This window comes from Cynocephalus volans, chromosome 14 (genome assembly GCF_027409185.1).
Source record: "Cynocephalus volans isolate mCynVol1 chromosome 14, mCynVol1.pri, whole genome shotgun sequence".
Lineage (NCBI taxonomy): Eukaryota > Metazoa > Chordata > Mammalia > Dermoptera > Cynocephalidae > Cynocephalus > Cynocephalus volans.
In genome coordinates this window covers 85,451,277-85,478,923 of record NC_084473.1, presented here as the reverse complement: position 1 = coordinate 85,478,923, position 27,647 = coordinate 85,451,277, and the positions used below count along the sequence as shown (strand labels likewise).

The following is a 27,647-nucleotide window of genomic DNA, read 5'->3' as shown; positions in this document are numbered from 1 at the left end:
ACTTGGCTCTGAGTCTCTCAGGAGAACATTCAGTCCCCAGGTGCCTCCTTCCTCAGCTAATTCCAAAGCTTGAGACAAAGAGGAATGGTTTATTGTGTCATGTGGCAATGGTGGGTTCACTTTAAAAAAGAGAAGCGTCAAGGAGAGAATCCCAACATGGTAGGGGGACAATTCACTCAGAGGCCGAAGCCTGGGGGTGGGAAGAGGGAAGCTTGGCCCAAACAGAGCTGCATTTACAGTATTTACAGTCAGGCTGCGGGGGTGGGGGCGGGGGCTGCGGGGGCCAGTCAGGGGCCCCCACTGCTGGCTTTGGGGGTCGCCTCAGGGTCTCTTCGGTGGCTGTGGCGGGTTGGTGCTGCAGGAAGCGAGCTGGGCTTGGCAGGAGCTGTTGGGAAGGCGGAACGGTCCCCGCAATTCTGCTTTGCTCTGCTGGACAGAGCCGCACCTCACCTCCCAGGGGCTGGGGCCCTTTGGAATGTCTCTCTTGAGCTGCCTCAGGCTGGTCCGGCTGACAGCAGCTGCCCAAGCGATGACCCGCTGGAGGAAACCCGGGGTGGCCCTTGTGCATTCTCAACAGCAGGCAAAGGACGGTCAGTGACAATTGGTGGAGTTTCTGATGGACTTGACCCAGACCTCGCCTATGACCAGAGGGAGTGGAGGAAGGGCCACACGAGATGGGCAGAGGAGGTGGACACTGACCTTGGCTCTGGGGCTGGTGGCAGGCTGAGGGAGGTGACTCTCAGGGTGGCTGGTGGGGAGAGCCTGGGCACCGGCTATGGCTGGAAGTGCTTACAGTCCACAGTTTCTGGTTGTGCTGACAGAGCAGGAAGGTGCCCTTGTGCACCCTCAGGACTGGCGGGTGCCATCCGCCATCTCCCTGGAGCTCCTCGACTGCTCCTGTGTCTCTCCTTTGGTGGGTACCAGCCAGGTCCATTTCTCCTCCAACTTGGTCTCTTTCTCTGGGACTCTTGCCCCTCATTAAGGAGTCTTGGAGGACAGCCTGGCCTTCTCCAAGGCCATCCTGTCTTTCATGGTTCATTAAATCAGCCACACAGGGAGTGAGCTGCAATGCTGGACTTGTGGTTATTTTTCATGTAATAAATAGAGATTCCTTTGTGTGACTCTCTCGGGCCCCGGGCCGGCCCTCCTGTTGCTCGGTGGCTCCCACTGTCCCCATGGCAACTACAGATGGTCAAAGGCCGTGGCGGCGGTGGGCGGCGCGCTCGGCCTTGATGTGGAACCGTAATAATATGGGGAACCTGGACATGTTAAAAAAACATAACAACAACACTGCTGGTCAGAAGGGGAAGTTGCACCATAGCCTTCCCCGCATCTGCTGACCTTTAAGACAGCACAAGTTAATCATTCATCCCTCTGGCCTATCTGATCATCAAAGATTAACTCCTCTCCAGCCCTATTTCCTCCTTCTTGGGCCTCACCTTTGAGTTTCTGGCCAGAATGAGAAGGGTGGCTTCTTGCCACTCCCCCCACAACTGCTTTGACCTTCAACAGCCTCCTTGCCAGGAGAGGGCAATGGAGAGAGCTACATGTGGAACTCCGAGATCCAAGCACACTGGGGGTCATCGGGGTCCTCCCTAGCCTTGTCCAAACAGTACCAGGTCAGAGAATCTCCCTCTTAAGATCCTGGAGACTAGACTCCCCACTGGCCAAAGGGGGTCCAGGCTGGAGGGCCTCCATGGAGAGACTGGGCACATCTGCAGGGTCAGCAGCCCTGGAAGCTCATGGGAAGGTGCCCTGATTCCTGCGTGCCTCGCTGCTCTTGTCCATTTTGGCTAAACTGAATAGATGATGGCTTGGAGTTGAACTCATCTGACAAATACAGCCCAGGTCAGCCACCCTCCCAGTCATTTCTGGAACATCAGGAGGCAATGGGAGGAGTGGGGGTCTGGGGGAGTGCTCGATGACCCTTCCACCACTGCTCCTTTGTGGCTTAGGTTTGCTCTGATATCCCCAAGGCTGGGGGAGGCTCTAGTGGGATCCCCCAAGTCCCCCATTTATGGGGCTTGTTTTCCTGAACAGCTTCTCTACCCCAGAGCAAGAGGCGGTGAAGAGTGGCCTCAAAGCCCACTGAAGCTCACTCTCTGGACCGCAACCCTGAATGCATCCACTTCCCAAAGCCAAAGATGGGACGTGGTTGGAACAAAGGATTTCTGTATAAGGCTTTTGGTGCTGAATCATGAGCATTGTGAGCCATGACATGGTTAATGGGGACAACAGGGTGGCATCTTGAAATCAGCTCTCAGGAAGGAGAGCAGCCAGCCCTCTGGCAGGGCACCCCTGGGTCAGGGTCTGCTGTTCTCTTAGGCTTTTCTTGAGTCCACTCTTGCCCACTTCTGGAGGCCTGAACCCTGAATCTTACACAAAACAGATTTAATAGACAAGGCCTTGGGGAGCAGGAGAGAGAGCTGGGCCAGGAAGTCTCTGGCCTTCTGCCTGCTCCACCGAATAACCAGATACATGGCCCTGCTACCTTCCTCACCCTCTGTCTAACCTGGGCCTCCCTGCTTTCAGACAACTTTTGGCCCAGCCTTCTCCCCCTCCCCCCACACCACCCCACTGTGCCCGGCAGAGGGCCTGGGTGGCCCTAGGGACTTACTCAGCAAGCTGGAGTTGGGGAAGCGCCAGGCCTCGCTGTAGGAGGAGTAGGGGGTGTGGCCGTAGGCACTGCCAGAGCACTCACTTCCTGCGGGAGGCACAGGGGGAGGGCCTGTGAGTAGGCAGCACCGACACTGGCACTGGCACTGGCATTGGCACTGGCACTGGCACCAGTGTGGGGCTGGGATGGGGAAAAGGGTTTGTAGAGCTGGCAGTGGGAGATCCTGGGGAAGGAGGGGCAGGTGGAGCCAGCACAGGGACAGCAGAGCTCAGAAGGCCCTTCTAGCATCTCTTTCTGGCTCATTTGGGGCAGTGCCTTTTTCTCCAGGTACTGGAGGCACTGCCCTGACCCCATGCAGCTCTCAAAGGAACCCCAGGAAGTAGATCTTATTATCTTTGTTTTCTAGCTGAAGAAACTGAGGCTCTGGGATCTGCAGAGGCTCACACAACCAGAGGTTTTGCTGGAATCTGGAAGCTGTGACTCTAAGGCCTGGGTTCTACCTGCTGTTTCTGCTGCTGCTCGGACCTTCACAGAAGGGCCTTCCTAGGAGGGATCCACGGCAGGGGCTGGGAGTTATCGGTCAAAGAGGGAATCGGTATATGTGAACTTTTTGGCCTCCCTAGGTATGAGTTTGTTGAGGGTGTGTGTGTGTGGAGCAGGAGGTACTGAGGATTAAGGGTAGAAGGGGAGGGAGGATGCTGGAGGGCACTGGCCTCTTGGGGAAACTGTGTCCTGGGACTTCTCTGAGGAGTTTGTTGTCCCATCCTGAGTCCACCACTTTAAGCAAACTCAGTAAATGAATTTATATAAGGTAAATCAGATCATCTCCTTCTGGAAATGGATTCTAGTCTTTCCCAAAGGAATTATTTACCAAAGAAATTACCTAAGAATTCCTTTACATAACAACAACAAAGAAGTCAAGCTGACCCGTACAACTACCACTGGTGCGTGGTATGGACTTAGAGTTTGCAAAGCACTTTCCCACACATCATGCCCCTGTATTCTCACACCATCCTGTGAAGGACCCATCCACACTGCCATTTATAGAAGAGAAAATTGGAGTGGAGCAAGATTAAGCAGTTTGCCTCAAATCACACTGTTGGCAAATGGTGGGGCATTTGACCCTCGGGCTCTTGACTCTAAATTCCAGATAATCTCTTCACGCACTTATGAGACAATTTTATTTACAAAGCCAGGTTCCTGCCAACCCCAATGAATGTTCTTTTAGAAACTCATCTGTGATTGTGAGCTAAGTGCCTTCTGTGGCTCCTAGTCTCTTTCCCAGACACTCTGAAGGGGAAGATTGAAACCCCCTGGCTCTGGAGCTGACCTGCCTGGAGTCAAATTCCTACTCCCCACTTCTTGGCTGTGTAACCTTGGACAAGTCACTTAACCTCTATCAACCTTGGTTTCCTCATCTGTAAAATGGGGTGCATTATTGTCCCTCTCTCATGGGGTTAAGTGAGGATTACATGAGATAATGCATGTTAAACGTTTAGCACCATGCTTGGAATATAAGAGGCACTCAATAAATGTCAGCTTTTATTACTTTCCCATCAAACAGGTGCTAAAATAAAGCTCAGTGGAGGCTCGAATCAGTCATCCAACCAATCTTAAAGCCTGGGTTGAGGTGAGGGGGGTTGCTTCCTTGCCAAGAAGTAGGCATTTGCACAGGAGGAGTGGAAGTGAGGAGGAGCCTGAAGCAAAGGAAGCCTGCTGGATCCTCTCCTTGTCTAGGGATTCAGCGACAGGCGGGAAGTTCACAATAATGAGCACAGCAAGTTCCTCAGGGGCAGGGACTAAGTCTAACACAGATCAGGCAAAAAATACGTGTAGAAGGGGGCCGGCCCATGGCTCACTCGGGAGAGTGCAGTGCTGATAACACCAAGGCCCCGGGTTCGGATCCCATATACGGATGGCCGGTTCGCTCACTGGCTGAGCGTGGTGCTGACAACACCAAGTCAAGGGTTAAGATCCCCTTACCGGTCATCTTTAAAAAAAAAAAAAAAAAAAAAAATACGTGTAAAAGAAGGAAGGGAGGAAAGAAGAAAAAAGGCAAGGGAAAAAAAAGAAAAATTAAATATAGAAATGATCTAATCTAACCATCCACTTAATGAATGAAGAAACGACTACCTAGAGAGGGAAAGACATTTGTACAAGGCCACACATCAATCAGAGCCTGAACTAGAACTTGGGCCCCTGGCTCCTAAACCAGGGCTCTCTCTTGTATCCCACAGTGCAAAATGCCCCATTTACTGCTGGGGTACCCCAGATCACCCTGATTTCAGCATTCCCATGGAGGAAACCAATTTTTCATTGGCAAGGCCCCAGTGCCTTAATCCCACCCTGCCTAATGCCAAGCACTGCAAGCTCTAAAGGACAAGGAAGGGAGGTAGAAAACACAGTGAGTTTGCCCTCTCATCTTGCCCCTCATTCATGCATTTACTCGCTCACATGCTTACTCGCTTACTAAGTGCCTATCTGCCTCATTCACATGGAAGCTGGGGAAGGGGACGGGGCTTGGGAGATGGCACATGCTGGGTGTGGATCTTCCCACATCTGTCTACATCTGGCAGCTCTTTCCACCTGCCTGTAGCCACAAAGGATGAAATGTCCTTGTGTCTACGAAAGGCAAACCTGTCCTCTTTGCTCTGTCTCCCACCCACTCACCTCTCCAAGGACTTGACTCCTATCGTTATCTCCTCTTTTCTGTTTCATCAGTCTTTCCCCTTTTAACTTATCACTCCCTTCAGCCTGCAAACATGCTCCATTATCTTCTATCTTTTAAAAATCCTCTTCCTACCCACACCTCTCTCTGGCTACCAGCTTCTTTCTCTGCCCCATGGTCTATCTGGCCATTGCTGATTCCCCCAACCGTCCCCTCCCCCCACCTCTACTTAATTATTCCCATGGTCACTTCCATGTCCACAATTCCCTGATCTTCTTCGCTCACCACTCCCTCTGCTCCTTTGGGTTTTGTGATGCTCAATCTACTGCTTGGCTTCCTCACTCACCTGTCTTTCCTACTCCCTGTCCTTGCTGGTTCCTTCTCTGTCAGAGCTCTGTGTTATGTAGAAGAATCCCAAGTTTGGTTTGTGAGCCTTCTGTGAATTTCTATCCACATTCTCTTTCTAGTGATCTTGCCTAATCCCTTGGCGTTAAATAAACAGCTTTGTACACCAACTGAAATTGATACTCTAATCGGGATTCCTTCCTGACATCAGACAAGTATCACGTGCCTACTGACTTATTAAACTGGGTATTTACTAGGCATCTCAATCCTAAGAGTCCAACAACTCTTGATTTCCACCTGCCACCAACTACACCACTTTCCCCCCGACTCTTCCACACACATACTTGCCACCACCATCTGTGCAGTTTCCCAAGTCCAAAACCTACAAGCGATCTTTATTTTCTCTATTTTCTCATCCCTACAGCCAATTCACCAGCAACTTTTGTTGGCTCGACCACCCAAATATATCCTGTGTTTCTTTTCTCTTCCTTCATTGCTGCTTCCCTAGCCCAAGCCACTGTCACCTCTTGCAAGAACTACTGCAACTGTCCCGCAGCTAGTCCCTGTGCTTTCTCTCTTGACTCTCTACAATCCATTTTCCCCAAAGCCTGAGTAGTCTGCTAAAACTTGACCCAGCCACCACCAACATCTCCTCATCTTATAGTGCTTCACCAATCACTCACTGTTCTTTGATACAGGCCACCTTCTTTCTGTGTGCTATCATGCTAAACTTGTTCGTGCCTCAGGGCCTTTGCACTTGCTGTTCTTTGGGGACAGGAATTGTCTGCCTCAGTTTATCACTTGGCTGACCATTTTGAACACCTTCTCAGAGAGGCCTCTCCTGATCAGCCAATCTAAAGTAGTTATCTCATCTCCCTGTGGCTCTTTATTACATCATCAACATTTTATTGTCTTCACAGCACTTAGAGCCATCTAAAATTATCAAGTTTGTTCATTCATTGGCTCATTTACTGTCCATTTCTCTCCACTCTCCATTAGGTAGTAAGCTCCATGAATAGAGGGACCTGTCTTTTTCTCTGCTGTATCCCCAGCATCCCATGCAGTAGATCTGCAACCAATATTTGTTAAGTGAAAAAGTGGTGAATGATGGATTGATAGAAGAATGGATGGGTGGATGAATAGATGAAAGGATGGATGCATGGATGGATGGAAGAATGGATAGATGGAAAGAGACGGATGGAAGGATGAATGGAAAGATGAATGGATGGAAGGATGGGTGGGAAGATGCATGGATGTATGGAAAAATGTATGTAAAGATGAATATTGACGGCTGAACGGATCCATTCATCTGGAGCTGTTGGTTCCCCTCTAGAGCTGGTGTGAGGGTCCCTAACTGTGTTAGCAGGACCAGAACAACAACAACGAAAAGAATGAGAAGGCAAAAAAAGGTGAATGGACAAGACAACTCTGTGTCCTGGCCCATCTCCTGTGCTGCTCTCCTACTGCTTGTGTCTTTGTTTCTGCCACAGTGGAAAGCAGTGTGGTGTAATAGAAAGAGCCCTAGATTTGAAATCAAAAGACCTGTGTTTCAACAACTCAGCCACTTAGCATGGTTATGACCCTGAGAACACCACTCTGTCTTTCTAAGCCTTGGTTTCCTTATCAATAAAACTGGGATAATATTAGCCTCCCAGTCCTATGGTGAGGATTAAATGAGAAATAAAGTTATACGTATTTACGGACAGGCATGCACAGGTGCATAATAAATGCTCACTTACTTCCTGCCACAATGGATTGAAGAACGTCACTGGCATTGCTTGCTTTAAGTATTTATTAGGTACCGAATCTGCATGCAGTAGATGCTGAATGAAACTTTTTTGACTTTAATTGAAAGAATCCCCTCAGTCAACTGAGAGATTGTAGGCAGTAGTAAGAGACAGACACATAATTTTTCTACAAAAAAATTCCTTAAGAATTCATTTGCACAATGGCATTCCTAGGAACCAGGTGATGCATTTAAATAGTGTTGCATTTTCTGGAAACTGATTTGCATGCAACTTACTGGGAGCCCATCCATGCTGTAAGGCAAGGCCCCTCCCTTTTGCAATCCACTTGCAGTCAACTTCATAGCTGTGCTTTTTTTTTTTTGTCACAGCACCCACTTGATGAGGCCTTTCTGGAAACAACCTGGTGGCCTTTGATGAGAGGCCCAAGTCTTCCAGCAACTCCACAGGTTAGACTCTGGGCCCCAGGAACCCCTTGCCCTGAACCTGCCCTTAGGGATGATTCATAATTAAGAGAAAAGCCTTGTGCTTTATGTTTCTCCCTCCTCCCCAACGGAGGCAGGAGGGGAAGGTGGAGGGGGTGGAGCGGGTATGGGGGGAGCCGACTGGAGCCTGGGATTTTGATTGAGAGGCCCCATTATCCACACTCTTAAAAAAATAACCGAATCTTTTCCTTTTTTATCTTGACCAATCTCATTTCACGCTCCAGAAGAGGAAGGGAGGGAGGGAGGGAGTCCAGGGCCAGGAGGGAGAGAGGAGTCAGTATTCTGTATTTTCAACGCTGCATTAAGCACATCGCCACGGTAACCAGGCAGCAACAAGTGCCAGCTCAGCAGGTTCCCAGGGAGCACAGAGCCTCCTTCCCTCCCTCTCTTTCTTCCTCTCCTCCCTCTGTCCAGGAGAGCCCAGCCCACCTGCTTCTACACAGGGTGCCCAGAGTGGGTGGCTGGCAAAGATTAACCCCTGCCAGGAAGGGTGAATGCAAGCGTGGGTGAATGCACTAAGTCTCTGGGGTCAGAGCTGGAGAGGCTGGCCCAGGGCTGGCATGGCGGTCACGGATGTCCTGAGTCCAAAGCCCCTTCCAGAAGCTCCAGGTCCCCAGGTCTCTCTGGGCAGACTCAATTCTACCCTATCCATCCTGGGTCTTTCCTATATGGCTCTTAACAGAATGAGACTTGCCCAAAGAAATTCCCCTTGTCCTCCTCATTAGTCCAGACCTTGACAGCCTGGGTCACCATTGGATGACAACTGGCAGACAAAGAAACCCAAATGACTGGCAGGGAGAGTTCCAGGACAGTCCAAATGAGGACAGAGAAATACTCCCAGCTCATCTCATCCTCTACGTGCTCTTACAGCACCCAGAACCTGGGTCCTACCATTCAGGGTTGAGTGAGTGTGGTGTGTGGTGGGAAGGAGAATATATTTCAGTCATATCATCATCATCATCATCATCAACAACACCATTCGTGTGCAGATTTTGCAGAAGGGGTAAAGTGAGATTTATCAGAGTAAATCACTGGGAGACTGAGGGCTGTTTAAAGGCTGGGCTTATGTTTGGCTCACAGAGTTTCAGTGGCCCCTAGGGCTCACTTCATCAATGCTCACTGGAAGAGGTGGAGGAACTTGGATTTACACCCAGGCCTAACTCAGCCCCTCCTTCATCATGGTGGATAATGTGGGAAATCTGGGAAGAAGGAGGCCAAAGTGGGGTGAATTTAGAAGCCGGGACTGCACTGCGGCATGTCTCCAGGCATTTACAAGGAGATGCCCCCTTTGGTCCATACTTCAGTGATGTTCCGAAAGTCTGTGAATGGGACTCAGCCTACCTCTTGCCCCCTCTTGTCCCACCTTTCTCCAACACATCCTCTTTGCAATGCTCCCCTTCTGTCCCTCTCTTCCCCTTACCTGCCACCATGCCTGCGATGGCAGAAGAGGCATAGCTTCCCTGTCCACTGGTGGGGATGTGGGGTGGGTATCCAGGCAGCGTGGGCCCCACCATCTCTCGCCCTGCAAAAATATAGCAAAAAGTCATCCATTGGACTATAGGGCGCTCCTGTACTCATTGTCCCACTCTCCTGAGGCTCATTAAGTGTTCCCTCATGCCATTCCCACTGTCTCCCAAGCCATTGTCCAAACCCACTACCTCCCTCTTGCCTCATCCTCTAGCCCAAGTTCTTGTCCCCTCTGTCCGGTCTTGTACAGGACAGAGGCTCCGCCATGCAGGCAACACTTGCTGTTATGGTCCCATATAGTTCCCTGTTCTCCAATGGTTTTATTTACATGAATGTCATTTTATTCATCCACCAAAATTTCATGATATTGGAGGCTGTAGCTCTGTCTTCTGGGTCTTTGTTATCCCACACAGCACCCAGCATAGCAGTGGGCACAGCTGGTCTAAATGAATCCATCAGAGACTCTGAACTCTTCCCTTGCAGCCCTGGTTCTGAGGAGTGCCAAGGGCAAGGTCCTATGAAGGAATGGCAGATGTGTGGCCCTCTGGTGAGCTTCTCTCCACCTACGCCAAGTGCCAACAACCACGATCCCTTGCCCGTGCCCCTCTTCCATCACCCCTATGTCCTGCAGGCCCAGACCAGACTCTCCTCCACCCCAAGATTCCTAGGAAGCTGACAATATATCCTGGTTTGCCCAAGTCTGCCTAGTTGATGACCACTGTCCGAGCATATTTATTAACAATGCCCATTTCACTCTCAAAATGCTCCAGTTCGAATGATGAATTCTTTGGTCATCCTAGTTCTTGGTGATGTTGGCAGTTTCTCAATCTCAGCAACACTGAGACTTTAGACCATATAATTCTTTGTTGTAGGACGCTGTCCTGTGCATTGTAGGATGTTTAGTAGCATTCCTGGCCTCTGCCCACTAGATGCCAGTAGTAGTTCCCACCAGTGTGACAGCCAAACATGTCTCCAGACATTGCCATGTGTCCCAGCAGGAAGGGAGTGGGGTACAAAGTCACCCCGATTGAGTAGATTGTGACTGTTTTACACAAATGCCTTCTGTCTCTTCCATGTTAGGGGCTGATTCTTCCTACCCAAACTTACAGGGGCCACCTGTGAGCCCCTGTCAACTAACTTATCAAGTCCATCTCCTCTATGACACTGGTGACTACCTCCTCTTCACCTCTCTTTCTGGAGATTCCCTGAAGTCAATTAGTTCATTCAACAAATACTTATTGAGTAAGTACTATGTCCTAGGCACTTTCCTAAGCACTTGGATATACAGGGTAGCATTAGCAAGGCTGGGTACTAAATCAAGGTTGGGCATAGGCTGGGATGGGCATTTGGAGCCCGGCCTAAGGTGTCAACAAACAAGACTGGTCACACTCAACCTCTGCCCTTCCTCCAGAGGGAAGGGTATAGGAATCAGAGGACCTGGGGTCCTTATCCTACTTCTATGCCAATTTTCTCAGTGACCTTAGGCCAGCCACTTATGTGTCCCAAGTCTTGGTTTCTTCACATGACATATTGGGAAAAACAAGAATAGCCTTAGGCACCTTACTACCATTATTTTGAGGTTATCAGCATAATTCAGAGCCAGGGTTTCATGCTACAGGTGGAAATTGGTTATTGCAATGGACACATTCTAGAAATGGTTTTATGTCAATAGAACTCGTATAGAATAAATCTTTTTTGAAATGAGCCACCAGTGTTCATTATTTAAAACTGTGTGAAGGTTTTGGTAAACCTGAACACCACCCCATAACTAGTTTGACTTTACTACAGTGTCTGGCTGGTTGGTGCTGGAACCCACAGGAATTCTACATATTAGCATATTTAGAAGTAGAGGGAGAAATATGCACAAGATATACCAAGGTAAAATCCGAGCTTTCTGTGAAGGAGACTGCAGAGCAATGGACACTCAGACTCAGCTCCTCAGCCTTCAGGTGGACAGGTGGCGTGCTGGGAGTGACGGAAGAGGGCGGTGGCAGATTCAGGCCTGATACCTTCTCCTTTTCTCTTCCCTACTTCCTCCTCTCTGAGAGAGAGAGAGCTCTAGCTCCAGGACAGAGCTCATGTGTATGAGGGTCATATCAGTTCATTTCTCTGAACCACATCTTCCCATTTGTCACATGAGGGCTTCATTTAGAGCTTGTAAATTGGGGTCACCTTACTACTTGATGAATTGGTAGTGGCTTCCTGGCCCACCGTGTCAAGAAGGATTCTGAGGCAGCATCTCTGTCTTCCGGGATTGGGGTTGGGCGGTGGGAGGTGAGTCTTGGCTCTCAGGCCACCTATTTTCTAGTGCTGACCTAGTGCTCTGCAGGGCTCCTTCTGGCCTGGGCAGCCTGTGCTGCCCTTCCTCTGCTCTCATTCCATCTCCTTCCATCATCTGACCCTGCTGCTTCTTGAACTTTGCAGCTTAGTGGGCAGAGTTTCAGGGGACAGACTCCTCCTAGGCCACAATTTGATTTAGTTCACAGTTGCCCCCAGGGAACCCCACTCCATAAGAATAAGCCCACATATTGCTCTTGCAAAATGGAATTTGCCAGTCTCACTCCCCTTTATTTGAAATTTTAATCTTCATCTTCTCTTAGTCATAGAGGTTTCTGAACCAAACACCAGAGCAGACCCCTGAAGCCTTCTTCCTATGAAACTTGGTCTTCCTAGTAAGACTTTCTTCAGGGCACCCCCTCACCCACACCGTGGTACCATAAACTCTCCTAACAGCCCCATAAAACTCTTTGCTCCAGTTTCTTAAATAAATGGTTTCTTCCAAAAAGGCCATGAACCTTGCAACCTTCTTAGAAACAAAACCACAGAAGCCATGAGGTGGAGACATTCCATCACAGCCTAACCATGCCCTCTTACCTACTTCTCTGTTTTTAAGGCTCTTCATCATAAATTTATCCTTGCTGTGTAATTCTACCCCTTTGAACTCAAATATATTTCCAACGTGGCCCCATTTTTAAGAAGTTGACGTAGGCACAGGCCCATATTGACTGGCTCTGGAGTGAGGGGTCTCTAAAAAAATTCTAGAGCCCCAGAAATATTGGTCAATATTCTAAACATTGAGAGAGACCAGGATCAGAAAGCCATTACCTGGAGGAATTCAGAGGGTAGAGGTGATTTCAAACTATTTTATTTGCCCCCTTTGATGTATGCCCTTTATGTAACCCCTTTTCAATTCCTTATCTTGTTCTGATAGCAAAGAGAATTTATGGCAACCCAGAAGTCTCCTTGGCAGGACTAAATATCATTTTGTACAAAAGGATGGAGGAGGTAATGGACTCTTTGATGATAAAACCTAACCCAGAGCTTTCTGATCAGCTGACCTGGAGGCAGCTCTGGAGCAGCCAGGAGCAGGACAGCCTCGATATTGCTGTCTTGGCCAGTATGTTGGGGATCTGGACCGGGGAGTCTGAAGGGAACTGGCAGGAATGTTAGGGGCAATCTCACTATTCCCCAAACCCTGATGTTTCCTCTTTCTTGGCTGACCGGAGAGAATCTGAGACCCAAGAGGACAGTCACCCTGGAAATCATGCGATCAGAGCCACCGGGCTGAGAGAAGTGACTCAGGGAGAAACTCTATGAAACAGGTAAAGGAGTTGAAGGAGACGGCAGGGAGGGTCCTTGGGGAGTCATCAGAGAAGGGCAGCCAGGAAAGTTCGCGTAGGTTAGAGCTGAGCTGATCACAGAACGAAAACTCACCAGGTCCTCCCTCCTCTCCCTTTGTCTGCAGCTTTACCGAGGAATAATTTGGCTTCTGCTTCCTTTCCTTTCTTTCAAATTCACTTCTTCCCATGGATAGGTTTGCAGTCCCCCAGACTACTGAGATCATTCCTTTCTTACCCTTCCCCCACCCTGTCATGTCCTCCCAGCCCTCTCACCATGGCTCAGCCACGTTAGGTATTTAGATCTACTCATGATCAGAGGCCTCAGGTGGACAGTCTGTGAGGAGTTCTGGGCCAACACCCTGAGCTCAGCATGGACACCAGCTGTCACGTGCCTTGTGCCTGAGTGCGGGATGGAGCTCAGCTCTGTAAGCTACAGTCCTGACGGGCTTCCTGCTCCTGGCCACCTGCCTAGACCTCCGTCCCTCCAAGCCTGGGTACTTCCTGTTCTTCTCAGAGCCCCCACCTCTGTGCTGAACCTTCAGCCTTCGGGCTGGGCCTTCATGGGTGTGCACACCCTGCACTTCAGCATCATCGGGGTCTGGCTTTGGGGGCCACCTGTCTGAAGGACACGCAGATGCTGCATATGTGGCTGCCTGCTGCCTGAATAACCATCAGGTATCTGCTGCCAGCTGCTTTGTCCCGTGGGTTGAATGACCCCCCAGTCCTGCAGCTGGCCTGTACAGTGGGCATGTCCACTAAATTAAGAGCTGGTAGAAGTTGGAAGCATCACCCCCTAATTAATTGCATGTTGACAGGGGATGCTTGAGGCCCTAAAAGGGTGACGGCAGGGGAGAAAGGGTGGGGGTTTTAGGAGCAGGAAGTTTGCCCTGGACTGTTACAACTACACATCATACCACAGCTCAAGTCTGGGCTGTGATATATTGATCAACGTCCTGCCTGCCCCTCTCACCTGGTCCTGCCAAGCCTCTCCGCGGCTCGCACAGTAACAGCAGAGCTGCTCCCTGTCACCTCGTGCATTACGCATACCCTCATTCCCCACCTGCTTCATTGTGGCCCCCGACTCTGGCCTGCCACTTGCAGGGGACAGACGGGCTTGCCCTGTGAGCAGCTGGTCCACCCCACAATGGATGCGGGCCTCTTCTACTTGCCCTCTTCTCCCGCTCCCCATCCCATCCTCTCTGGCTGACATAATGCCACTCAGCTCACAGATTTTTCTCCTTTCATCACTTTGGTCAAAACAAATGACCCATCTCTGCTGATTTCACCCTCTTTTGAAGTTTCAAACTCCGAGTCAACATTTTCTTCCTTGCTTCAGACCCTTAAACACTACTGTCTGTCAATCTCTTCCAAGGGGACCTCCCACATTAGATGCAGGGATGCACAGAGGAAAAAAAAAAAAACCTTCAGGTGCCAGACAGACAGGAAATGTACAGTTGGTTATAAGAAAGGGTCCATGGACTTGAATTGAATGACCCTGTGGTCCCTCTGGGCTGGAAGAGGTCTTACTCCTCTGATGCAATGGTTTTCAAGTTCAAGGCTTTCTGGGGTAAAGGCCTCTAATTCAAACAGAGCAACTCTTCACTGGTCTGGTTAGTATACTTGACTTCTGTAAAGGGTTTCAACAATGCTGAAAACCACTGGTCCAGATGGACTATTGGACTCTGGGTTGTCTCTGTAACAGGTGCCCCCGCCTCACCTCCCACTGTTCTCTGCTTTAGCATCTCAAGGTTTTCAGTGGGGCTGGGGGTGGGGGTGTGGGGGGAGGGGGCGTGGAAGACATTCAATCTGTCACTAAACACCTGTATTCCTTGGAGAGAGCTGTAACATTAGGCAGATCCTGCCAATGCTGAACTGAAAGCTAGCTGGCCTCTTCCATTGGGCCTGGGACCCCCTTGGATCCACATCTAAAATAGCGTCATCCCTATGAAAGCCTTTGAGATATCTGAAGACTGTCACGAATCCCTTCCCCTCAGCCTTCACTGCATCTCAGGACTTCTCCTGCCCAAGCCAAACACTTGACCGTCTCAGCCATATTCAGGCCCTGGCTGGATGGGCAGATGTCTCTCTGCCAGGAGACCCTGCTGTACCCAAGGCCTGAACCATGGGTCACCATGCTCCCATCCAGAGACACTGGCTAGGCCCTTCTCCTCCCTGGGCCTGCTTCCTCCTCAGTACAAGGACAGATTTGTTCTGGATGCCTCCTAAGGTGCTTCTACCCTTAAATGTTTTGAGGCAGATGAGGTTCCTGGTGGGAGGTCCTCTGGGCCCCCACCTCTCAAGTTGTTGAGTCACTAGGAGTTTATGATGTTTAAAAGATGCTTGAGTGTCCTCCACGGGTTAAACTGGGTACGTAGATAGCTACATTATGGAGACACAACTGGGACTAACCCTCTGTCCTTTTCAGGAATTTGATCCAGAAATTGACTCCAAAGACCAATGCCTTCATCCTTCCAAAATTTTCTGATTCTTTTTCCTTCTTTTTAATTTTTTTTTTTAACCAAGATCAAGTGTTTACCCCTTTACAGTGCCTGGCTCCTGGCCTTAGGGTCCCTGCTCTTGCATGGGGTCTTGGGGTGATGTGCCAACTTCCTGGCAGCCCCAGAGTGCTTGTCCTTTCTGAGGCCTGATTTCCCAGCATGGAGAACCACGCCTGGCACCTCCAAAAGCTGTGGAGGGAATGAGGTAATAGGATGGTCGTGGACTAGATGGGGGCCAGGAAAGGGGCTGCACCCAAATTAGGGACTGGCAGCTGGCCCTGAGGACCCCACCTCCCGCCCCCCGCAATGCCTGCAAGGCCCCCGGGACCTCCCTGTCGTACCTGAGAGGAGGGCCTGGCCCGTGAACTGCCCGTACACGGAGGCAGCATGGGGAAAGGCATTGAAGGGCGGGACCGAGGCACCGGCTGGGACCCCGGCGCCGACTTGCTGCAGATCCAAAAAGGCGGAGCTAGATAAAGAGGAAGGGGTGGAGCTAGAACTGGACACCTCGGGGGTTTCCTGCTTTATGGCGAAGGGTGAATGAGGATCTGCCGGAGGGAGGGAGACAACAAGGAGAGAGGGGTGTGAGATGACGGGGCGGGAACATGCACGTAAACCAGGCCGTGAGAGGCGGGGACGGGGCGCGGGCGTCGGGGGCGAGAGCGAGGGGCCACACGGTGTCCCTCGGGTGGGGGAGGGGAGGAGAAGCTCTGCCTCCCTGCGCTGCCTTGTCCCAATGCAGGTGGAGAGACCACGCGGGTCAGGGGGTGTGTGCCCCGCCTCTCCGGCGGGGGCAGCCAGGAGACCCAGGCAGGGCCGAGGACTGCAGGCACGGCCCCCTTGACCCACCTTGAGGCATAGCCCACCTCTGTCTTCAGGCCAGGGCCCCAAACACCTGCCTGCTGACGGCCAGCTAAGCTCTGCTCTCCCTGCCCTCCAGCTCGCCCTCACAGCTGGCTCCAGCTGGGGGAGTCTGCAGGCGTCCTACCTGCCACCACGGGGTAGGTCTGGTGAGTCGAGAGGTTGCGCCCCAGGGGCGTATTGGAAGGGGTCAGGGTGGTCTTCCCGTCGTCCAGGGTGCTGTTGAGTAAGGGCAGCGGGTAGAGGCCCTGGGGAGCAAAAAGAAGTCAGAGCACAGATAGCCCTGGGCAAGCAAGCCTTCCTACAGACGCTGCTGCCTGTCTCAGGGTTTGGCGGCCCTCATTTCTCTAGGAAAAGCTCCTTTCCTCACTGTCCCCTTCTTCTTGCTCATTCTCGACTCCGCTCATCGTGTTTAATCGGTTCTGTTCTCCGACTCAAAGCCCTGCTGTTGTTCTCCCAATCCCAGGCTCAGGGTTTCCCTTTCTGCATCCCTGGAATTCAAGCTTAGCTAGTGGCATGGAAGCCCAGGCATGGGATAGAGAGTCACCTTCTGAGGACATGCCCTGGCTGGATAGCTGATCTCTTTCCTGGTCTCCAAACACAGTTTGAGACCTCAGAGGATAGGATGGTGCCAAGGGCTGGAGCAGTCACCTAACAGTACTGTTCAGAGTGCTTCACTCAATTAATTTATTCCTCCCCAGATAGGAAACACAGGCCCAGAGAGGATAAGAAACTTGTCATGCTCCCATATGGAGTTGCACCAGGATTCAGGCTCCAGGGGTCAGACTCCAGTGCACCTACTCTCAACTGCTGCCCTAAACTGGATGACATAATGACCACTTCTCACATATCCCAAGAGCTTTCGTTAGAGCTCTGCCTCTGTCTGTCATCCTCCTAGAGTCCCCCCAGCATCTTTGTGACATGAGTAACATTGGATCTGTTTTACACGTGGAGCCTGAAATGCAGAGGGGTACATGTCCCAGTTCTGTAAATGAAACTAGGACTACACCCAGAATTTCAGATGCTGCCCCAGGTGCTCTACCCACCACAGCAGATGGATTTCTTCGTCTCTCTCTCCGTATCCAAACAAATGGAAGTGTGCAGGTTCAGCTTGAAAATGATACTTGGGGTTAATTCTCTTTGAAATACTCTTTATCAAGTACCTGGGGTTTTTTTGTCAATGAGACTTCATTTTAGTCTACCGGCCTCTCCTGGCATGAGTACAGCTATTGCCTAAGTTGTTCCTTCCAAAAAGAACTTGTTCAACTAAAGGCAAATGGACCTCACTCTCAATATGGCTCCTCCCACCAGGGGATGAAATAGCACACATCCGTGCCCCATCTATGTGTCACCCACGTCACAAATGCGCTATGTGAAGCATTGTGCAAAACTGAAATTAGGGAATGCTCTGTGGTTACATAACAGCTCCACTAAAGGCAGCTGCTTTCAGTGATTTCCATCAAGCTGGGTTCTCCAAGGAGCCACAGCACTTTCCGATTGCCTGCCAGGCACTTTTGGAAGCTTCAGTCAATTCTGGAGGCCACAAGGGCATCATTGGTGTGTAGCGACAATTACTGACTAAATGGTACTCTGGTTCCATGCCTTCCGAGGGGGCCCACTTAGGGCAGGGTGGAGTTGCTTAGAGTCCGGCTTAATGACATTGAACAAAACACCTAATTTCTACAGGGTGTAAGAAAAGCTTAAAATGCCTTATAGATATGTTGATTCAATAGCAAAATATCTACTCAAAATCCTATAGCTATTCTAAAAATCTAGGCAATTTAGTGAAAAAAGAAAAAAAAAATGTATAGAGTCAAACATTTTGGTGATGTTGCATTGAATGGCCTAAACATCCCAGTGATGGCTGGATTTTGTACTGGGATTGAATCTGAAATGCGGGCAGAGTGGCACAAAGCTTCAGAACTTAAGCAAGTTTGAGCCCTGGTTTTGCAATGAACTGCCAAGTAGCTTTAGTCTACTTGATCTCTCTGAGCCTTGATTTTTCTCACTTGTATAACAGGGATCATAGAATCTACTTCACAAGGCTGATGTAAGGATTCAATGAGACTTTACTTATATAGAGCACTTAGCATAGAATGCTTGAGCACTTATATAAAGCACTCAGCATAGAATGCTGACAACAGTTTGAGAATCTGTTGTTATCATAGTTATTATTATTATTATTATTTCAGGATTATGTGAAGAGTCAGAGCTGCCAAATTCCTGGTCTCTGTCATGATAGTCACATTCTGTTTACATGCTTCTTGGTGCATTTATGAAACAGAGGAACGAGAGCTATATTAACTCCTCTAACTATGCCTGGCAGTGAAATAGCAGCCAGGAATGAAGCTGCATGACATTTTTGTTAAATGCTTTCCCACTTGTTAATTTTGCAGAAGAGATGGCTCTGTCTATGCCCTGTCTTTAGGTCAGGTGTGAACCTGTGCTTCTCTCGTGGCTTCCCAAGCCAGAGGCTTTCCTCTGCCCAGGTGAGAGAACACGGAGTATTTCTTTGGCAGCACAGTCAGTCACCATAGGTGGGAAGGGCAAGAGCTTGGATGTGAGGGACCATGGGCACTGGCTGGGTTCTCTCTTCCCTTCACCACCATGCCAGGTGAATGAATGAGTGAGTCAGTGATTGACTGAGGGAGGGAATGAATGATTGATGGACACTGTGCTGGGCCTTAGTTTCCTTACGAGGATAAGGAGTTGGAACAGTTCAATGGTTTTCAAAATGTCTTTTCCAGTCTCCAAGTAAGAACTTACATAGAAACACCGTATCTAAAACAGGTAACAGGGACCTGTCTGGATGAAACCAGGGCCAGCAGCCCTGAGCTCCACAACCATCTGCTTCTCCCAAACCTTCCCTGTCTTTCCTGACCCTGGATTATCTCCACACAAATGGAAAAACTGGACTAGGGGGTCACCAAAGTCCCGTTTAGCTTTAAGACTCTCTCATTGCAGGATTCCTTATGTAGGGTTGCCGGCATGGCCCAGGCTCACTGTCATCAAGCAGGGTCCTTTGCGGGGCTTGGGGATGGAGCCAGAAAATGACTTTGGGACCCAGTGGGTGCGCAGGGTCTCGTTGGCAGGGTTTCTTTACTCTCCCAGGGCAGCTGGGCTTGCACCCTGGGTTTGCAGTCCCACTCTTACAGGGCAGGCTTCCTGCAGGCCTCCCACTGAGGCCCATCTCCCTCCTGGAGCCTGTGTTGACTTGTGGATGAACGTCCAGGCCCTCTCCCCAGGTCTGCTGACGGCCGGCTTTCCCAGCACCCCTCGTGGCTGCCCCAGCCAAAGCTGATAAAACAGCTGACGCAGATTGCAAGCCCAGCTGTGGGTGCTGGCACAGGGCCAGCAGCCCCTACAGTCACTGGCAGTGGTTCAGCAGATTACTGGCATCATCGCCATTGTCCTTCTCAGATCTTAAAGGCATAGGGCTTGCCTCACTCCTGAAGCAAATGACAGCGTAAGCAAAGAGGGGCAAACAGACACTACCCTAAAGACCCTCCTCGGCTGGTTAACTTGGTGGGTGAGGGTAGGAAGACACTACTTCTGCTGACGGGTAGTAACGAGCTGGGAGCCGGTGGTTCTGTTGGAGCTGTAGAGTCTTTGCTGGCCTCAGGGTGGGACCTCTCATGTCTCTGTCAGCTTTCCACGGGAGCCAACCCATTATCATCCATTCCACCCGTCTTGAGCACTAGCAAGAAAAATTCCCTGTAGTTTGTGATGTATTGCTCTGGGTTTCTCAACGTATTCATTTGTTCGTTCACTCGATATACCTATATTGAGCATCTATTAAAAGATGCAATGGTAGGTGCTAGAGATAAAAACAATGTTTCAGGAGGCTGCCCTGTCCTTAAGAAATCTGTTGTGTCTTTACACGATTGTGATGAGACACGGTGAGAAGTTACCAGGAGCTCAGGTGGGACATGCCATAGCACAGAGGAGGGAGAGAGGGACAGGGAAAAATTTATGGAGAGGGTGATGTTTGAGCTGAGTCATAATGGCCAAGTGGTGTTTTTCCAGGCAGGGAAGTGGGAGGAAAGGCATTCTGCGAGGAGGGCACACCATGTGCAAGGGCAGAGAAGTGTGAATGGGGTGGTGTGCTTGGGGGCATGAGTAATGTAGGGTCATGGGGTGTGCACAGTGAGCAGCTGCAGGCAGGGCCGGTGGGGGTGCTTAAGGTCATCGTATGAAGGCTTTGTTGCTGACGCTTTAGGATTGTTGGACTCACCCTGCAGCCTGGGGGAGCCACCGATGGCAAGGGGATGGCCCCACCGATGGCAAGGGGATGGCCCCACCAAGTTAGGCTGTCCTCCTGGAAAGGGATAGACTCCAGGGCTTTGGGTGAGGGGAGGCGAGAGGGTTGGGAGAGGAGGAAGATACCAGGGCATCTGGAGAAGTAAAGCCTATCGGGCTTGCAGCAGCAAGAAGCACATACCCTGAGCCCATTGAAGCAACTTCTGGTTGCTCTGGCGGCAGGACTTCAGGCTCACTGGCAGAGCATGCCTAGCCCCATCCCTGCCCACCCCTGCTCACTTCCTGCAGCCCAGCTTCTCACCTGCTCGCCTTTGGTGTGGCTGGGAGAGGCGTAGGCCTCTGGGTAGTGCTGCCGCTCAAACGGGCACTCGAGCGGCTCGAGGTGGTGCTGGCTGAAGGCGTCGGTGCGAAGGTGCTTTCGGGGCCCGCTGCTGCTGTTCTGCGAGTCGATGCTCAGCCGGCAGCTGTCCTGGTCACCTGGCAGCCCCAGGCAGGGAGAGAGCTTTCAGGGGAATCATCTACCCATCCCCCAGGCCAGAGTGGAGGGAGGGAGAGGGCCAGGCTCCCAGTCTCGGAACCTTGGCCAGCTTGCAGACAGGACATGTGACTCTGCAGGCTGGGCATTGCAGAGCCCCTACAAAGTCCTAGGCCATCAGGGGAAGGACTTCTGTCTCCATCAAAGCTTGAGCACACTGCCCTCCTCTACCCCCCAAGCTGCCCTGTGGTCCCCCAACACTCACTGTCATCCATTTTCCTCTTGCTGTCGCTGCCAGGCTGAGCAATCCCCAGGAGCCCATTGATGGAGTAGGTGGAGCCCAGGGAATCCGACTGGGGTGACTCTGGGGGCGTTACCGCTGAACTGGGGACTGCAGTGGGGTAGGAGGGAAAGGGTCAGGATGTGGGAGTGGCACCTCTCACAGTCCCTGCTGTCACCGTGGAGGAGGCAGGAAACCACGCTGTGGACAGAGCCCTGGAGAGGCTCGGAGGTCATTCCTCCAGAGGGCTCGTGGTGAGGGGTTTCTTGGAGTCAGTGCTGTCTGAAGTGTTCCCACCTCTCAATAGTTCAGTGGATCTTTCCTGGGAAGGCTTTGTTCCAGTGGAACAGCTCAGTCCACACGTAGGTTTATGAGTACACAGGTGTGTCCGTGGGGGTGTGTGTGACTCTGTGTGTTTGTGTCTACATAGATGGGGATATGTGTGTGAGGGTGTGTGTGTGTGTCCAGGTCCCTCAACACTCACTCAGTGTGTGCCCTGGGCTCAGGGACTTGGTGGCCACGCAGCTGTCCATGGGGAGGTTGAATGGTTGCTGCACTTTGGTCCGGATGATCCTGTGAGGAAGAGAAGAAAGGCTATTAGAGAAAAGAAGAGAAAACGGGACTCATGGCTGCCCCAGATCCAATCGCCTCTTGACATCCCATTTGGGTATCTCAAAGGCACCTCGAAGTCAACCTGTCCACAATCAAACCCATGACCTTACTCCTCACACCTGGTCCACCCCAGTGTCTCCATTCCATGTTTAGTACCATTGGTCACTCAAGACAGAAACACAGGTGCGGCATAACATTTGCTTCCCTCCCTTCCTTATCAAACCCATTATCCAGTTCTGTGGGCTTGACCTTGTAAACCTCTCGAGCATTGATTCCTCTCTGCATCTTATGGTCAATACCTTAGAGCATGACACCACCAACTCTCTCCTTCGAGAGTCACCCACTGGCCCACTTCTACCCACTCTTGACCGTTTCTAATTGATTCTCCCTATTGCAGACAGAGTGAACCTTCTGAAATCCAAGTAAGCCCCCTGCTTCAAATCTACCAAGGACTTCCCGTTGCTCATGGACCAAAGGTGAGAATATGTAATACAGCCACTAGCCCCTGTAGAGAAGCCTCTGTGGACATCTCCAATCTCAGCTTACCTCCTCTCCCTACCTCCTCTCTCTACTGGCTTTCTTTCAGCTTCTTGTGTAAGATCATATTAGCCACAGGGCCTTTGCATGTGCTCTCTCTGAGCTCTTTTTGCTCCACCTTTCACCTTGTTAACTCTTACTCATTGTGTCTTACTCAGGGAAAGCCTTTCATTACCTTCCCAAGCCAAGTCACCCTATGCTAGGTCAGGTACCCTCATGTTCCTCTCTTAGCAGGACTTAGAGCTGCATTTTTACAATCATTCATGTGGGTACTTGATTAGTGTCTGTTCTCCTTAGACTGTAAGCTCTGTGAGTACAGAGAGTTTGTGTCCCCAGGGCCTAGTGCATAATGAGTGAATAAATGAATGGATGAATGAGTGAGTGAGTAAATGACTGATTGAGATAGTGAGTGAATAATTGAAGGACTAAACAAGTGAGAGAATGCTTGAATGAAGGCTGGGTTAGGGGTCTTGAGTTCAGGAAAAGATCAATTCGAGAAGATTCTTTTATTGAATGAAAGAGGATGTGGTGTTTGAGGAAGGAAACCGTAGATAGCACATCACGGTGGGCACCACAGTGGGGGTGGGGGTGGGGGAGGGTGCCCCATGGCATGGGGCAGGTGAGGAGGCGGGGAGAGGAGACAGCTGCTCGGTACGGGGGTGCTTCCTGCCTGATTCTTCAGCATGGGGCCCCTTTCCAGCCCGTGCTCCACCCAAGCTAGGCCCTTCTTCAGGTCTCTTTCATTATTCTCCCAAAGCCCAGGAGCCCCAGTCTGATGCCAGAGGCTGCTGTTTCTCACTCACCTGTTGATGGAGCTGACACTGGGCACAGTGTCGTTGTCACAGACACCCTCAGCCAGGAGTCGGTCTCGGATCTCCCAGGCAAACATGGTAGGGTTCTGCCGTTTGTAGTCCCCAATCTTCTCCACCACCTTGGGGGTGGCCACCTTGGGCTTGGAGCCCCCTATCACTCCAGGCCGGATGCTGCCAGTCTCGTAGTACCTACTCCAATAGAGAACCCCAAAGAATTACCCAATAAGCAGATGCGATCTTTGGGCAGGGACTTAGCTGGAGCCTCTCTCCCCTCTGAGCTTTCTGGGGAGGGTATGGGAGTGCAACGTGCCCCTAAGCCTGGCCTCAACACTTGATGTTCCCAGAACTGTCTGTTTCCCTTGCTTGGGTAGGTGCATACTGCTGCCAAACCAGAACCCTCTGCTAAAGACCTCACCCTGGCTTCCCTCTTTCTCTTTCCTCTGGCTATTCTCCTGTGTCTGAGCACCTGCAGCAGCCATCTTATGGGGCACAAGAGACTTCCTTCTAAGGAAGGAAATCTTGGCATTTGTGCTCTGTGGGAGGTACAGTTTGATGGGGGTGGTCTCTCCATCCAGCTTCTCTTAGCTAAAGCATGACTGGCTCTTCTCCTTGGTGTCTTGGTTTCACCCCGGCCTGGGAGGCCAGCTGGGGTCACTGGGCCCTCTGCCCTGCCTTTCTGGTTCACTTTTGCTCCACACCCTGTCCAAGCCCGAGCTGTATCCCTCACTGCCCTGGTCACTGGTTGTCTCTCAGGTTACGTAGTTCACATTGAAGCTGCTCCTTGTGAACTCTGGAATCCCAGCCTCGCTTGGATCCCTGGCCAGGTCCAGCCACTCAGCTGAGCCTCCTCTTCCAGGGTGTCCATTCCTCCCCTCTCTTCATCCCCCAGCTAGCTGCTTTGGCAGATCGATGGCCTATGTTAGGATATCTCCCTTGTGTGTTGTGAAACTTTCTGGTCTCTTCTGCCAGGAAAAAGAATTTGGCTCTTTAAAACTTTATTCATTTGTCTACCATTCAGGGCTCATCTCCTCTCTGGGATGCCACAGCCAATCCTGGGAATTTCCTCTCCTGACCTCAGCAAAGAGTTATGGTTTTCCCTAACAACTTCACACAGGAGCCAGGGCTGTTGACAGTTCATTTACAGTCCAGGCCCCTTTGTCCTGTCCAATCAGGGATCCTTCTGAGACCACACATGGGCTGGGGAGGGGGACAGGTAGGGGGAGGGGAACAGGCACACAGAGCTGACTAGGAGCCCTGCATCCTCTGGCGCAGGGGCATTTTTTTTTTTTTTTTTAAATATCCATTGGCTTTATTGCAATTCTGGAATTGGGCAACAGAACATTCTATAAAATAGAATAAGTGTTCCCAGGTGCAGGGGCATTTCTGATGGAAGTGGTTCTCCAGCTTAGAATATGTGGAGGCTTTGCCTTTCCTGGCCCCTCCTGAACCTTTGGGTCAGTGGTTCTCAACCCTGGCTGCAGAGAATTAGAGTCACTTGGGGAAAGGGGGTGCGTAACAATATACTAAAACTTGGGCCTATTCCCCTAAAGTTTTGACTTAATTGGTCTGGGCTGGGACATAGACATTATTATTATTATTTTTTAATAAAGTCTGCCCAGGTGACTCTAATGTGCAGCTAGGGCTGTGGACCACTGCCCTGTTGTCTTGTAGATCAATGCCTCTCAATCCTTAGTGTTCATAAGTGTCTCCTGGTCATCTCGTAAGAATCACAGCATCTAGGCCTGGCTCCTAGATAGGCTGATTCAATAGGTCTGGACTGGGACCCAGGGATATGCATTTTATCAAATCACCCAAGTGCTTCTGTTGCAGGTGCCCTGGGAGGTATGGTTTAAGAAGCCCCAACCCAGACTTCCTTCTTGCAGGGACCAGACCTTGGCAGCTGTGTCTCATGTGTGTCCTCTCCCTAGCAGCTCATTTCTCTAGGTCTCAGCAGAGAGATGATCTCTGGGGAAGATTGTCCTGCCTCAGGAGCAGAGAAGCCTCTAGCAAATGACACATGGGTGACAGATAAAAAGGGAGAGGGAGAAACTAAAGGAAGAAGAAATGGATGAAAAAGGAAGGAAGGGCAAGAAAACCAGAAAAGAGCAGTGGATAGGCAAAGGCCACAAAGCTCAACCTACCATACCCTGTTCAAGTTCCAGACCAAAGCTGGACATCGGGAGCAGACCTCCAGTCCCCAGGCAGGAGGGTGGGCTTGCAGCCAGAAGGCTGGCTGCAGAAGGCAAGGGCCCTGCAGGGAACGTGGTGCATAGTGAATTTCGTGCTTACCTGCCAAGGATCTTGCTGACGCAGCCATGGCTGACACGGAGCTGGCGAGAGATGTCGCAGGGCCTTACGCCCTGGTGGGCCAGGTCTACGATGCGCTGGCGGACCACTTCTGGCAGGGGTCTGCCATTTACAAAGGCTCCTCCTAGCTGGTTCAGCCCTCCATGGCCTAAGGAGACAATATTCCCAGGGACAGTTGTCAGGGCCTGGCAGGGAAGTTGGGTGGGGATTAACCATGAGTGCAGGTGCAGTATGTGTGTGTGGCCGTGACCATGACCTCCCATGGTCAGGCCCTCTGGAGCTCTCTGTGTACTGCCTTCCACTTCTCACCTCCCAGGAAGGCTGGCATGGGTGGTATGTGATGCCCATACCGCCCTCTCCCACCCCATGCCATGGTTTCAGAGGTGCACATCATGATCTGGGGACCCTGTGGGCCTACTCAATCTCCTTCAGCTCTTCACTCCAAGTAACAATTACCCCCATCTTCTTCCCTCCCTCTAAAAAGTGTGTAAACAGTCCAGGATTCGGGGTCTTTCTATGCTGTTACTGAGCTGTGTGACCTTAGGGAAGATCCTCTCTCCTCACTGGGTCTCCTTTACTTTTCTGCAAAATGAGGGCACAGGTCTAAGTCAGTGGTTTCCAGAATTCTCCTCTCCTCTTAAACCATGGAACCAGACTTTTAAGACACAATCACATTGGGAAACACAGACACAAAAGAATAAAAGCAGAGCTTCTGTGGTTGAGCTGGGGCTCCAGGCCTGAATGACTCCTAAAGGTTTCTTCTCTTTCTAATAGTCCACAGCACCAAAAATGACTGGCAGAGACCTCACTGGCACATGCACTCATGGGTTCTAGGACTGACCTGTCTGGCTGCAGGCAGTTGTGCAGAATGTGGACAGGCCATGGGTATGAGCATGTTTCCTTGGCTGCTTAACTGATTTGGCCTCTGCCCCTGGCCCCAGCCTGTGCTTCATTCTGAGCCCATCCATTCAGTCAAACCCATAGTCATTGAGTGCCAACACGATGCCAGGCACTGTACCAGGCCCTGTGGATGCCAACATGAATACGGCAGACCTCATCCCTGCTCTTGCTTCACAGGGTCTATTACAGTGGGGGCCCAGACCAGCAAACAGCCAATTAACATACCTCGTGACTACTCCTGGGACCGAGGATATGCAGAGGGTTATGGGAAGCAGAGGAGGAGAGCCAGGCCTATCTCAGGGAAACACAGAAATGTTCCTGGAGAAGTCTGAGCTGAGACTGAAGATAAAGAGGTGCTAGCCAAGTGAGGGAGAAAAGGGAGAAAACTGTTCCAGGCAGTGGGAACAGCACGTGCAAAGGCTTAGAGGCAAGAGGGTACTTTGTTAGATTTACCAGCATATTTAATTCTATAAAGTTCCTAGATCCATTCTATATTGGGCTAATATCAGGTTCAAGATTTCCATTTTCCCAATGAGGAGACTGAGGCTCAGAGTGTTTTAGTGACTTGTATGACTCAGCATCTACGAGGAGGAGCCAGGATCCAGCCAAACTTGAAGGCTCAGATCAGTGCTGCTCCCTAGGGTGAGCCCTGCTCTGTGGCTAGAGATGACCCTGAAAGCTTGGGGTTGGCTCTACGGCCTTGCGCTGAAGGTGCCGTGGTCCAGGCATGAAAGACATCTTTTCACACCAGTTGTACAATGTGGTAATCTGGCTGGGACGGGAAAATCCTGGGGGTGGGAGTCAGAGGGAGCAGGCAAGCAAGAAGGCAGAGCCAACCCCAGGCCTTCTGTGTGAACCAGTTAAGGACTATTTATGGCCGCAGGTGGGAAGTGCTTCTGCTGGGCACACTGTGCCCATTATCACCCACTGACTTAGCACGTTCAGAACTGCCTTGTAATTCCTCCTCAGGGGCCCAAGCTGTCTTCAACAGAACAGTCAATTTCCCTTGAAGAAAAAAAAAAAAGGCTATGAGCCTCTGCCCTGGGCAGTAAGTCAGGAGGAAAAGCCTACTGGCCAAACACCCAGCAGGAGGGACACGATGATCAAGCTTCTTGGTGGAGGCAACTGGGTAAGCTTGGGCATAACTTCCACCTGTCC

The 27,647-nt window shown here is 50.9% G+C and overlaps 1 protein-coding gene across 1 annotated transcript; it reads right to left on the bottom strand.

Annotated features, from left to right (window-relative positions):
• Positions 1 to 1,182: 1,182 nt before the first annotated feature.
• Positions 1,183 to 25,937, bottom strand: PAX8 (paired box 8). Its single transcript, XM_063077808.1, has 11 exons — positions 25,899 to 25,937; positions 25,572 to 25,774; positions 23,274 to 23,471; positions 21,806 to 21,894; positions 21,307 to 21,432; positions 20,868 to 21,043; positions 16,434 to 16,554; positions 15,787 to 15,993; positions 9,281 to 9,382; positions 2,618 to 2,704; positions 1,183 to 1,259 (listed from the first exon to the last, which is right to left on the bottom strand). Exons 1-11 carry the CDS (start codon positions 25,935 to 25,937, stop codon positions 1,183 to 1,185), a joined length of 1,425 nt encoding a protein of 474 aa, XP_062933878.1.
• Between the last annotated feature and the right edge of the window lie 1,710 nt (positions 25,938 to 27,647).